General features: G+C 34.4%; 1 protein-coding gene across 9 annotated transcripts in view; it reads right to left on the minus strand.

Annotated features, from left to right (window-relative positions):
* The window catches only part of DMD (dystrophin), a 2,324,635-nt gene that overhangs the window by 1,324,978 nt on the left and 986,386 nt on the right, over positions 1 to 13,271 (minus strand). For all 9 annotated transcript variants that reach the window (XM_045994540.1, XM_045994546.1, XM_045994545.1 and 6 more), the window contains exons 31-33: positions 7,333 to 7,443; positions 6,768 to 6,941; positions 3,187 to 3,342 (exon numbers count right to left, since the gene is read on the minus strand). In XM_045994540.1, coding sequence (XP_045850496.1) covers positions 3,187 to 3,342; positions 6,768 to 6,941; positions 7,333 to 7,443 — 441 coding nt within the window. The remainder of the gene's footprint in view (positions 1 to 3,186; positions 3,343 to 6,767; positions 6,942 to 7,332; positions 7,444 to 13,271) is intronic.

A 13,271-nucleotide genomic window follows, 5' to 3' on the forward strand; every position in this document is an offset into this window, starting at 1 on the left:
ACCAAAATAATCACACTGAAACTTTGATATAAATTCTAAATACTCAATAAAACGTATTAGTTTCTTTAACAGAGGTGTCTGTTCATTTAAAAAAAATGTTTAGTTGCTGAGGCTGCAAATTCAGTATTTTTTTTTCTTTTTACAGATTTCCCCCTTCAGGGAAGTAAAAACATCTGCCCTTTTGACTAAGACTTTTAGCTGTGTGGGGGAAAATTTATATATACCTTACAGTGTGTTTCTATGCATAGTTATTTTTTGCTCTGTACTATTGGTAGAAAAAGAATTCCAAATTCAGTATTTCAAAGAAATCCTATCTTCCCAGAGCTAATGCATTATTGATTTTTATTTATTCTATTTTGTTTATATCCAGTTAAATAGGTTTTAATAAAACAGGAGACACTGCCATCTTAAGGAAGATTGAGTTTTATACGTGTGTGTATATGTGTGTGTGTGTGTGTGTGTGTGTGTGTGTGTGTGTGTGTGTAAAAGGGATACATTTAAAAGAGTGCCACCTGCAGTACAATGCCTCAGCAGTCACTGGTTCATGGGAAAATGTATGTGAGGCTGCTAGGACTATTGCTACTTACACATATTTCCATAAAAATCAGAGCACAGAGAAGCCACACAAGAAATTCAACTTTTATTCTTGGAACCATTAAGCTAAGTTGATACTAACAAATAAAATTCAGTTTGCTGAAGGTGCTTTAAAGATTTAGATCCAGACAATATTTTCTTAGAGAAGGAATACCTGACTTACAATATTTTATATATATTTTTATTATTAATGTTTCTAAATCTTTATTTCAAAAATAAATCTTGCCCTACATTTTTTCCTGTATTTTGTCATGTTATTGACAAAAGCAAAGCATGATTTCTTAGTCCTCTTTCATTTTGCTTTAACGATATTATTAAGCACCAAATGGCTAAATAAACAAACTTTCAAAAGTTCATTTTCAGGGTTAAATAGGACTTTACATCTTCAGGGGAGTCCTTCACTTTTTAAATATAATTAACTTGGGGCACTAAGAGTCTTCTGACATCATTTTTATTGTTTTAAATTCAATGACTGTTTCATGTAAAATTTACTCTTGCAAAGGCAAAGATTTTGTGGAAATTCTTCAACACAAAAGGAAAAAAAAGGCCCAGACAATAGCTTATATTTGAAGAAACAAAGAAACTACATTTCTCCCCAAATATGTATTTTCTTATTAAAAAGATATCTATTAATACATTCTTTTAGCGTAAAGTCACAGAGGTCAAATTATAAACTCTTGAGTATAGAGAGTAACTTTCTAGAAATTAACAAATTGTAGCATAAGGATTATTATTAAGATATTCTTCACTTGTTAAATATAGAACAAGTGGAACCTGTAAAGGTCTATATATACTAGAGGAGATACCAAGTGGAGATACAACTTTGTCCTCTGTGATTATCTGTACCACAATGACAAACTTCTCCAGAAGGATTTAAGGGTCTTTTATTCCACAGGTAGCTTGGGATAATATAGAAGCAGGTGAAATGTGTTTTATTTCAAGATTATCCTCATGCTTTGCTATTTATTGTGTATCAGTGCTCCCTACTTTTTGATCCAATGAGAAATAAAATACTTTGCCACAAGACAGTAAGCTCTCTTTCAAGACATGTGAAATATAAATTTGAAGGTTTTTAAAATATAAAAATAAAGATTATCAACTAATAACAATAGTTATTTCCAGATTTCTATTTGAATCTCAAAATTAACTTCCTCTCAGTGAAAAGAATGTTGCAATTAGTAGCTTTAAGACTCAAACCAACAATCTGCTTACAGGGCAAAACTTTAGAAATCTGTGTCTATATGGCTGCTTCACAAATACAGACACAAATTTACTCTTGTGTCAAAGATGAAGTGACAATTTTCTCACTGATGTTATATTTAATAAAGTTGAGAACCTGAGCCTTTAAAATATACTCTGTTCTCGTCACTGATCCCAGTAAAGCTCTTTCAGTCAGAATGAAATTAAAATATATGCATTTTTATTTTTTTCTGCCTTGATCCTTATTTAATATTATTCATCCTTCCTCACTAAGCATTAGGAGAGCGAAACAATCCCCCAATACTCCTTATTTAAAGATACTTGCTTAAAGTACTTAAACTTATATTTATTCACAAATGGCCATAAATGCCAGTACTATATAGATAACTTTATTTGCATAAGTTTAAGAAAATAAGCATGATATTTATTAATAGAATACACATATCCCCTTAAATACCACATGTGTTCAGTTATCATGACTTTTTAATGAGAGAAATGATTATTTAACTACTATGTTAATACTTTAAATCTTAGATGAGCACCAAAAAATATTTTAGAAAGTTTAGAGCAATGTAAAATTATAGTATAGAAAAGTACAGTTCACTCCTTGATGTTGACGATCCATGCCTTCATGACTACTTTGTGTGATTACTATCATTACTCTGAACCATCAGAGTTTAAGTCTATAAGAACTATACAGAGAATATTTGATTTGAGGGAATTGAGATAACTATCTTAGTCATTCCACTGTTTTGGAAAGGGAATAGAAAGATGAAAACATCTTTAACAGTGACATGGAATTGGCCACTGGACTCTATCAGGACAAAAATACAAAAACATAATCATGGAGCAATAGGACTCAACTGGCTATCCATTCTAAGTTATTAGCCAAATGTGGTGGATTATGCAAGGCTTGCCACACAGGGACATAACTTCTATGGAATGTGACACCTCTATTACACCTAATGTGGTCTATGTGGAAAGTGTCAACTTCATTGTATCTAAATGTAAGTAAATTCATTAGTATATAAAAGGCTCTAGCCTTTAAGTCATCAAAGTAAATTTATCAATGAAAAGGCTAAGTTTAGGACAAAGAAACGCTTTTAGAATTATCTGATGGGCCAATAAAAATTTCCCTGAGCTGTATATATCTTTTAATGTAGATTGGAAAGAAGATCCTTATTGATTAATTTTTTGTTTCTTAATAAGAACTGCACATGGGAATCTATCTATCTCTATCCCTGACTATGCATAAATGTACATATATATCTATCTGTTGAGAAAAAATACTTAAGACTTCCTAAGACATTGTGCATCCTTACTGCCTCGTGCTTTGCCATTGCGAAGGAAAGTGTTAAGCAGCCCATGTCTGTGGTTCCTGTGCACACCCACCTTTGCTCCCAGCTCATTATAATGCAATTTCAAAGCCGTGACTCTTTCATCAAGCTCTTTAGGGTTTTCCGTCTGCTTCTTCTGTACAATCTGACGTCCAGTCTTTATTACCATTTCCACTTCAGACTTCACTTCACTAAGACTTTTATACAAGTTCTAAGTTCAAACATAAAATAAAACATAATAATCAGCCATAGTGTACAAATTACATTATAACAGTTAATAAAAAGAAAGTGAGGTAGAGAGCACCTTAATGGCCATGCCATGTTTACAGTTTTAATGGAGTAGCATTTTGCAGCATAGTTGGTAGTTATTCTTACTAAAGTAAGTATACATCATGAGTATAGTTTTACAATCCAAGTTGATAATGATTATTCCTAAAAGTTAAATAATTCCTATTTTAAATGTTATATAATACTATAAAATTTACTCTTTTACCAGTTATTTACTGAGAGCCTAGTACAGTAGATAGTAATAGATTCACTAGACAATCAGTGCTGGCCAAGACAGACCAATTCAGGGGCGCCTGGGTAGTTCAGTGGGTTAAGCCTCTGCCTTTGGCTCAGGCCCTACTTGTGATCTCTGTGTGTCAGATAAATAAATAAAATTTAAAAAAAACAAGACAGACCTATTCATTGTTGTTTTCACACATTTTACTGGGAATGAAACATCTAAATTTCTAGACCATAATTTCAACATATAGTAAGTCATATATAAGGAAGGAAGGTAATTTTAAACATTTATTTTTATTTTTATTTATTTATTTCACAGACAGATCCCAGGTAGGCAGAGAGGTAGGCAGAGAGAGAGGAAGGGAAGCAGGCTCCAGGATGAGCAGAGAGCCCAATGCGGGGCTCAATTCCAGGACCCTGAGATCATGACTGGAGCCGAAGCAGAGGCTTTAACCCACTGAGCCACCCAGGTACCCCAGGAAGGAAGGTAATTTTAAATATGGTAATTACATTATACAATTGTATTTTCTTAATGCGGCTGATTAATTCAATATAGACAGACACAAAAATATTATTTAAAAACTCACATATATATCACAACCCTAAAGAACACATATATTACTTAGAAAAAGTACATTGCTTTAACAAAGCCTCATGATACACATGTCATCACACAAAGTACTTTCCTGGAAAGATACACGTATGCATGAATGCATGCTTGCAAACACGTATGTATAGGTATATATATGTAGACAGATACATATATAACAGTTTACATTATACATTGTTGCTTTAATTTGTTCAGCGGTGATTGTGAACAATGACCTGTTTTATTGGTACTAATAAAGTTACTAGTAGGTAATTGCTTTTTCTTTGTAATTAGAACAAAACTTGGGTTTATTTTCTCTTCTCACTTTAAAATCAATGCCTAAAAACACTTTTTGTAAAGGCTGAGCAAATATCTTTTCATTAAAGCTACATACATAATCTACTTCCACCTTAATCCCTTCTTTGATGGTTGTTTTTGTTAATATTCCTTTACCAATAATTTGGAGTTCTTGTCTGCGCTTTCTAGTTGATTTTTCTTACTTAATTTTACTTTTATCTTAGAAATTACATATATATATGTTGGTATGTAAAAACATTCAATCAGTAACTGTATGAAGGGAATCAACTGTGTCAATTTTGGAATCAGAGATATTTCCAAATAATTTACTCTTTCCACATTAAAAAAAAATTTCCATGATTTACCCTTATGTTGCAAGTTCAAAGTAGTGTTAGCCATTAACACCATGTCATTCAGTATGCACAGAAAGTTTTTATCACTGAGGGAGCGAAATATCCTTTATATTTATTTGTATTCCTACAGGGAAGTTGTTTTTTAATTAAACAAAAATTTCTTGAAGGCAAAGGTAATGATTACAGTATATGCAATAGGGCATCTTAAGTAATTTAAAAATATATAAAAGTTGTAAAGAAAAGATTTTTTTTTTTAGATTTATTTTAACAGAGAGAGAGATGGGGAAGCAGACTCCCTACTGAGCAGAGAGCCCGACATGGGGCTCGATCCCAGGACCCCGAGACCATGACCCGAGCCGAAGGCAGAGGCTTAACCTACTGAGCCACCCAGGCGCCCCAGAAAAGATATTCTTATAGAAGGGCTACTTGAATTGCTCCTGACATTTAAACCTGAGCCAAACTGAGCATGACCTTGAAAAGCTTTCCCTGTAGAGTCAAGGCACAATCACAGCTGGTTGTAGGGAGGGTTGTTTTCACTTCATCTTTACTAGCAGACCAGTTTTCTGTTGTACCATTAGAGACCTGTTCATAGAAGGAAACAGCTGTCCCTTTGGGAATATATTTAATCAAGACCATAGTATACTGGGATCATTTTACTTTCAATTATTTTTGCAAAATTTAAGAGGAGATATCTTCCTATAAATCCTTCATGTTGCTCATCTAATATCAGCTAATAAGTGTATATTATTATGTTCAAATTTTCTTTTTCAGGGTAAGAATATTTATAGTAACAATGTCACTAAAATGCAGCCTGTGTTATGAAGAAACGTCATTGCATAAAAATAGTTCATAGTTTCACAAAGAAATATATACATCTACAAATTTTTTGTTAAAAGATACATTATCACTCAAAATAATATGACTGAAATGCATCTAAAGAGTTTTTTTTTTACATTTATCTTATGGAGTAAATGAAGAAACAATACCTAAAAGACAAAGTACTAACTAGATAACATTTTTTTACCTTTAAAGTTAATAATATTCAGTGCTTTTATTTTATGTGAATTTCTACTCTTAGCCCATAGTAATCGAAGAGTTATAATAACAGTTATATTACTCTAGTAGATGCCCTCATAATTCAGCCTTATGTTGTCAGAGGCATCATCTGACTTGGCACATTTCCAGTAATTGCAACAAATGACACAGCTCAACATCCCACAATCCTGTGAAGATTTATGCTACAAGTTAATCATATGCCCCCATGCATTTTTATTCTGTCTTTGAGGTCTGGTCGCATTTCAGTATATACCTAACCACTGACATTGAATGGAAAGATACTAGGGTTGGGAGCAAGAGCTCCTGGATTGGAATCCTGCTTTTGCCCTTTGCCAGCTGTTTTGTCTTTAAATTGTCTCATTTAATCTGTGACCTAGAGAATTAGACATTACTTGTGTAGATCACTTGGCTTACTTGGTTTTCATTTCTGGAATGGTTTTTATTATGGTGGCTGTTACTGTTGCTGCTGTTTCCAGAACAATGTGTTTCTTTTTAGATTTTCCATTTAAAATACATATTCAAAGTACTATAAAAATTAAACAAAGGGACTTCCTCTTAAATTCTGCATAGCCCTTTGAGAACTAGATTCAAAAAAAGACACCTATAGAGGATGTAATTAAAGGCTACTGTTTCAGAAAAAGTTCTTGACTCTCTTGACCTGTGCTAAATTTTGTTCTTAACCTTAAAATTACATAGTAGCAATTATTACAGTTATCTGAAACAATTTTCTGTTACAAAGGAGGATCATCATCACATACCTCTTTTCTTTTTTCACAGACTGCTTAATAAGGAGAGTCAAGGAGTAGCTGTGTATTTGTCCCCAGAAATACATACCACACAGTGATTTAACTGTGACTGTACTACTTCCTGTTCCACACTCTTTGTTTCCAATGCAGGCAAGTGCATCTTCACTTCATCTAAAATCATTTTACTCTCCTGTAGACGCTGCTCAAAATTGGCTGGCTTCTGGAATAATCGAAACTTCATGGAAACATCTTGCAGTTTTTTCTGTAAAGACAACATAAGAAAACACCTTATAACTTCAAGTTCCAAACAATAAGCAGTCATATTTTTGTTAACAAGTTTTTCTTTATTCCTGAAGATATACAAGATTTATAAAAAGTAAAGCAATTTTTTTTCTACTTGTCTAGCATAAAGAATGCATACATTTGGGAGAATTCAGTAGCTGTTCTTAATGTGATACTAAATAAAAGGTAATTTATTAACCTATTATCCTTAAGACGTACAACCCCCACAAATCTATCTTATTTATACATCATATTATATTTTTCAAATAATGTCCTTAATACCAATTTTTCTAATAACCAAATTGTCTAATACATATCATGTTTTAATACCCAACTAAAACAAGTTCTTCAGTTTACGCAAGGATATGTACCTGTGCCATATCAATTTGGGACAGTACCCTTTGGGCAGTCTCCTTTCCCTGGTTATGTTTCTTCATTTCTTCTAAACTGATCTCATGACTTGTCAAATCTGATTGGATTTTCTGTTGGGAGGAAAGCATTATTAGTCAACACGCTCTGCAGGTTATTGCAAATAACTAACTTGCCAAGAATATGAAATTCAGGAACTCTCTTAAAGCATTATTACAATGTAGCCTCCTTTAGAATGACAATAGTTTTTTTTTAACTTACCGAAAGTTACCAAAAGTGAAATAGCTTATTTCTCTCCTATTTGGGTTATTATGAAAAATAAATTATGCTTTCGAGTCAGTGATAATGCATAGCTATTTCAGATATTTTGGGAAGGAAATATCTGTTTATATCTAATGTGAAAGACTGATATTCTTGTCTTTGAATTTACATTTAAATCTGACCAAAAACAATATATATACACACACACATACAGATACAAACATGCACACGCGCGCACACACACATGCACACCTCAAACCTGTGAGAGGATAAGATATAATGAGAAAGTTCCATGTGGATAATATTCATTGTGATATTTACTCAGTCATTCTGCACTATATTTCAGTTAATTTCAGGGAAATTATGGATTTAGAAAAGTGAATTTAAATCCTTTAATTGGCCTTGCCTTTTGTCTCTTGGATACTTAAGATATTCCTAAAGAGACTGATTTTTGAATCTTAAATAACTACAAAAACTGCTGTACTTTCTTTATTGAGTAGACATTTTTGATCAAGTTCTATTCAGAAGTGTGTTTGCATTTGACTTGTACACTTCTGATCCTGCTTCAAGAGTCAGTCAAATCATGTAGTGTGCAGAGACCAAAACAATAAATCAATTCACTTCTTTCTGCCACTTCCAGCAAAAATCAGCAAGTTGTCAAATTATTCTAATTTAAATATCAGTTGCTGTCAGATTATCACAAGTAAGTTAGGAAAGAAAAGGATTAACTTACACCAGAGTGCCCATAAAATTTTCAGGCAGAACAATTCATATAATGCATATTAGCATAACCAAATTTATACCAACTGGAGTCAATTCCAATACATATTACTAGAAAATAACATCAGGTTGATTAGCAGTTAGTTACCACAGTGAACTACAATCCTGCAATGAGAAGTGTAAATTATCCGAAGAAAATGGGTTGAGTGATGAAGGAGATACTTAGTATACAAGGCTATAAATGTACACATATGCCTTAATATCATTCCTTAACATATTGATCTTAAAATTATAAAGACAAAGTAATGATGAGTTACTTAAGTAATTATAACTCTGACATAAAATAATTAAGAGCAAGGACTCATGCAAATACATACTATATATATATATATATTTTTTTTTTGTACTGTATATCTATCTTCACTGGTTGAATTACTCCCTTGTATATAGGTATATGCTATTCTCCAGAAACCATGGAGTTTGGGGGCTATGGGTCCCTGCAAGTGCATAATAAGGTTATTCATAAAGTTATAGATGATAAAGGATCTACAAAATTTAATGGTGGTATGTAGGACAGAGTAACACTTAACAAGGAAGTGAACAGATGTCATCAGAGAGGTGATGATGTTAAAGCAGAAATGTGAATAAATAGTAAGCATCACTGGCAGTAGCAGATGCTTTAGAGGGAGGGGATATAATCTTAATATTTTTTTTCCATTTTATTTATTTTTTCAGCGTAACAGTATTCTTTCTTTTTGCACAACACCCAGTGCTCCATGCAAAACGTGCCCTCCCCATTACCCACCACCTGTTCCCCCAACCTCCCACCCTTGACCCTTCAAAACCCTCAGGTTGCCCCAACCTCCCACCCCTGACCCTTCAAAACCCTCAGGTTGTTTTTCAGAGTCCATAGTCTCTTATGGTTCGCCTCCCCTCCCCAATGTCCATAGCCCGCTCCCCCTCTCCCAATCCCACCTCCCCCCAGGAACCCCCAGTTTGTTTTGTGAGATTAAGAGTCATTTATGGTTTGTCTCCCTCCCAATCCCATCTTGTTTCATTTATTCTTTTAAGTGGAAAATGCTCACTCCCTCAAAAAGGTAAGTCAATACCAACAATGCCTGTCCCACATAAACCTAGCCACTCCCAAGTCATAGACGATTAAAACAGGGACAATGCTTATGCCCAATTAGGTCCATCAGATTCTCTCTCAGAAATGACAGGACAAAGTCTGGCCAAGCTCTGTGGGTGATGAGAATCATTACATATGCTAGCAGACTGTGCTTATGAAGTCCCCAGTTTACAGTGTCCATTGGGGAATAGCAAAGGTCGACGATTAGAAAGAGAAGATAGAAGTAAATGCCAAAAAGAGAGATAAAAACAAAAATACTGATGGCTTTCAATCACAGGCTAAAGGAAATGGGGCATTTTCCAAAGATGTCTATAACAAGAGTTCCCATACTATGTGCTCTTTTTACCACCACCATCCCCCCATTAAGAGGTGGAATTTCTTTACCTCTTCAAACTTAGGTTGGCCTTTTGATTGGCTTGACCAACATAAGAGGGCAAAAATAGTGTTTTATCAGTTATGAGAAAAGCCCATAAGAGGACAAGCAGCTTCAACTTCCACCTTTTTGGAACACTGACTCTTAAGATTTTCCCTCTTGAAACCCAACTGGCATGGTCTGAGAAGCCCGAGTCACATAAAGAAGCAGTGGGTAAGTGATTTAGTGAATAATCCCAAGTGAGCTTTCAGCTACAATGAGTATCAATTCCTAGACATGATTGAGCCACCTTGGATGTCCAGTCCAGTTGAGCTTACATGCCACAGCAGAACCGGCCAACAACTGCCTACAACCCCATGAGATACCAAGAGATAATAATAAATAGCTGGTGCAAGTGACCAAAACACAGGTTCTAGTCCATTCCTGAGACAAATTTTATTCTTGTCCTTAGCTTCCATGAGACATCCCTACATATGGATGACAAACTTCTTTCTTTCATTTTTGTTTTCACTTTAGTTAATTTGGTTGTGTTACTTCTGCTTCGGTGTTCTAAGTATATTAAGTAAAGAGAAGTTTTAAAAATAGAAACACTCCTGATTGAGGGAAAACAGGTACTCAGATGAGATAATAAATGGTATGAAGACTTTGGGAGAACTAAAATCATAAATAGAGAATGAATGCACAATGGCAGGAATATAAATGGAAAAGATGGTGGGAAAGAGTTATTTAATAACCCCATGTCCTAAATGAAAAAACTCTAATTTTTCAATATGAAAAGAAACTTTAAAAGTTTAAGTTTATCAGAATCACAGATAATAATAGTTTATCTATTTATCTATAATAGTTAATCTAATAAACCCATAATCTAGTAATTAAGGAAACCCATAATGAGAGAATGTGATTATAAATTCAGTAATAGTTTGAAATGAATTTGATTTTTAAATCACTATATACACACATATATAGGTACATACATGAATACTTTTTTTTTTAAACTCTGTGTACCTGTACAATTAGCATTTATTTTAGTGTACTCAAACATTAGAGGACCCTAATGAGGGCCAGGAGAGAGCCATGGAAAACAAGAATTTAAGGGATATGGAGAAGAAGGAAAGCACCAAAGAAAGAAAAGGAAGAGTCCAAGAGAAGGAGAAGCAGAAGAGCCAGGGAAGAGAAAGGGTGTCACTTCAATCAAGTGATGTAAGAGTTTTAAAAATGAGGGAGAGATCAATAAAGTCAATTTTGAGACACGTCAAATGAGGCAAGTTCTAACAAGCGTATATTAGCTGGTCAATGAGCACTATAGCTAGAATACAGTCAGTGGTAAGAGCAGAACTTAGCTTTTCCAAGGATGAAGCTTAAAAACCAGGAAATCTTCATCTAAATACAGTTTAAATTATTTTTATAAAGATTCTATTTATTTATTTGACAGAGAGAGAGAGAGATCACAAGTAGGCAGAGAGGCAGGCAGAGAGAGAGGGGGAAGCAGGCTCCCCGCTGAGCAGAGAGCCTGATGCGGGGCTTGATCCCAGGACCCCAGATCATGACCCGAGCCAAAGGCAGAGGCTTAACCCACTGAGACACCCAGGTGCCCCCAGTTTAAATTATTTTGGAAGAATTTTTATCTCTTTACGTAATGTAATGTGGTTAATGAGACTCGAACATGTATTAAGGCTATGTAAAAGGAGTCAGAGGATAAGAGAGTTTTTTTTTTTTTAATAAGAATATAATTGATTAGAAAAACCTTGTGGCCTCTCTCTCTGCCTGCCTCTCTGCCTACTTGTGATCTCTCTCTCTGTCAAATAAATAAATAAAATCTTAAAAAAAAAAAACCTTGTGGGAAGAAATAAGGAATGAAGAGCAAAGATCAATAAGCAGCAAAAAAATACTGACAGTAAGAGAGGTGCTAATTTTTCATAAAAATCATTTTTTATATAGAAAGGCAGAAAGGGCTCCTTACTTGATGCTTTGTGTAAATCAGAACAGAAGACTGTTAAGAGAAATCTGAACTCAAATTTCAGGGCCCTGGAGACACCTGGGTGACTCAGTTGGTTAAGCATCTGACTCTCGGTTTCAGCTCAGGACATGGTCTCAGGGTTGTGAGATGGACCCTCGCTGAGCCCAGCCTCAGGTTACTCATTCAGTGAGGAGCCTACTTGAGATTCTTCCCCCACCTCAACCCTCCCCCTGCTCACATGCACGTGTGTGTACACTTTATCTCTCTAAAATAAATAAATAAATAAATCTTTAAATTTCAGGGCTCTGATTTACCACCTGAGCACCAACACTTTCTGAAGCTCAATTTTCTCCTCTCTAAACTGAGGATGATGATGACAATCCAGTAATGAAGCATTATCAGTAGTCCTGGGAAAATTCTCATGTTTGCAGTAGAAAACTACACTGGCTTTGGTAAAAAGATCAGATGTTATACTGTATGTAAAAATACCTGTTCAAGTTTGCACAAATATTTACTTCCAAATTGTGTCATTATGTATTATTTATTTATAAGAAAGGGGTTCTTTCTTATAAATAAGAGAGAGAAGAGGGTTGAGGAGGAGTCTAAAGGAAGGTGATGGAAGTTTCATAATCATTGTGGAAACTGGGGGTAGAAATTGATGAGAAAAAAATGGGCAAGCCTGGTGGTAGGTGTTAAGGAGGGAACATATTGCATGGAGCACTGGGTGAGGTGCATAAACAATGAATTTTGGAACACTGAAAAAAATGAATTTAATTTAATTTTAAAAAAGAGATTAGTGAGAAAAAAAATAAAAGATACTCAGAACAGAGTGCCCGAATTATGCATCTGCAACCATATCTATCTACATGTCTTTGAACATCTTCATTTGTCTAGTACTCAAGGTAGAGGAAAAATAATAGAGGAAAATAAATTATACACATATTCATTTAACTTTTTATACTAAAAGGATAAGAGAAGAGCACTGAAGGAAATAATCCTCATCATCATCACCACCAAAGTAGGTATCTGTGTCAGCTTATCCAACAATTCACATACGTTTATTTAATCACCTATCAAACTAAGATATGTTTATCATCCTCATTCACAAATGAGGGTATAAATGTTGACTTGTCCAAAGTAATATATGTAAGAAGTAGCAAACTTCATGTCCTCTGAACAACTATACTTCCTCTTAAATTGTGATTCCAAAATAAATGTGTCCTCCACATGGAGATTGGTCAGACAGGACAGAAAATTCATCTCATTTGTGCATTAATAGTATTTAGTTTATGAATTCAACTCAAAAAAACAACTTCTGCATCTACTAGTCAATTCTATATAGTGAGAACAAAACTATTGCCCTATTCTTTTTTTTTTAAAGATTTTATTTATTTATTTGACAGAGAGAGATCACAAGTAGACAGAGAGGCAGGCAGAGAGAGAGAGAGAGGGAAGCAGGCTCCCTGCTGAGCAGAGAGCCCGATGCGGGACTCGATCCCAG

This window comes from Meles meles, chromosome X, assembly GCF_922984935.1.
Source record: "Meles meles chromosome X, mMelMel3.1 paternal haplotype, whole genome shotgun sequence".
NCBI lineage: Eukaryota > Metazoa > Chordata > Mammalia > Carnivora > Mustelidae > Meles > Meles meles.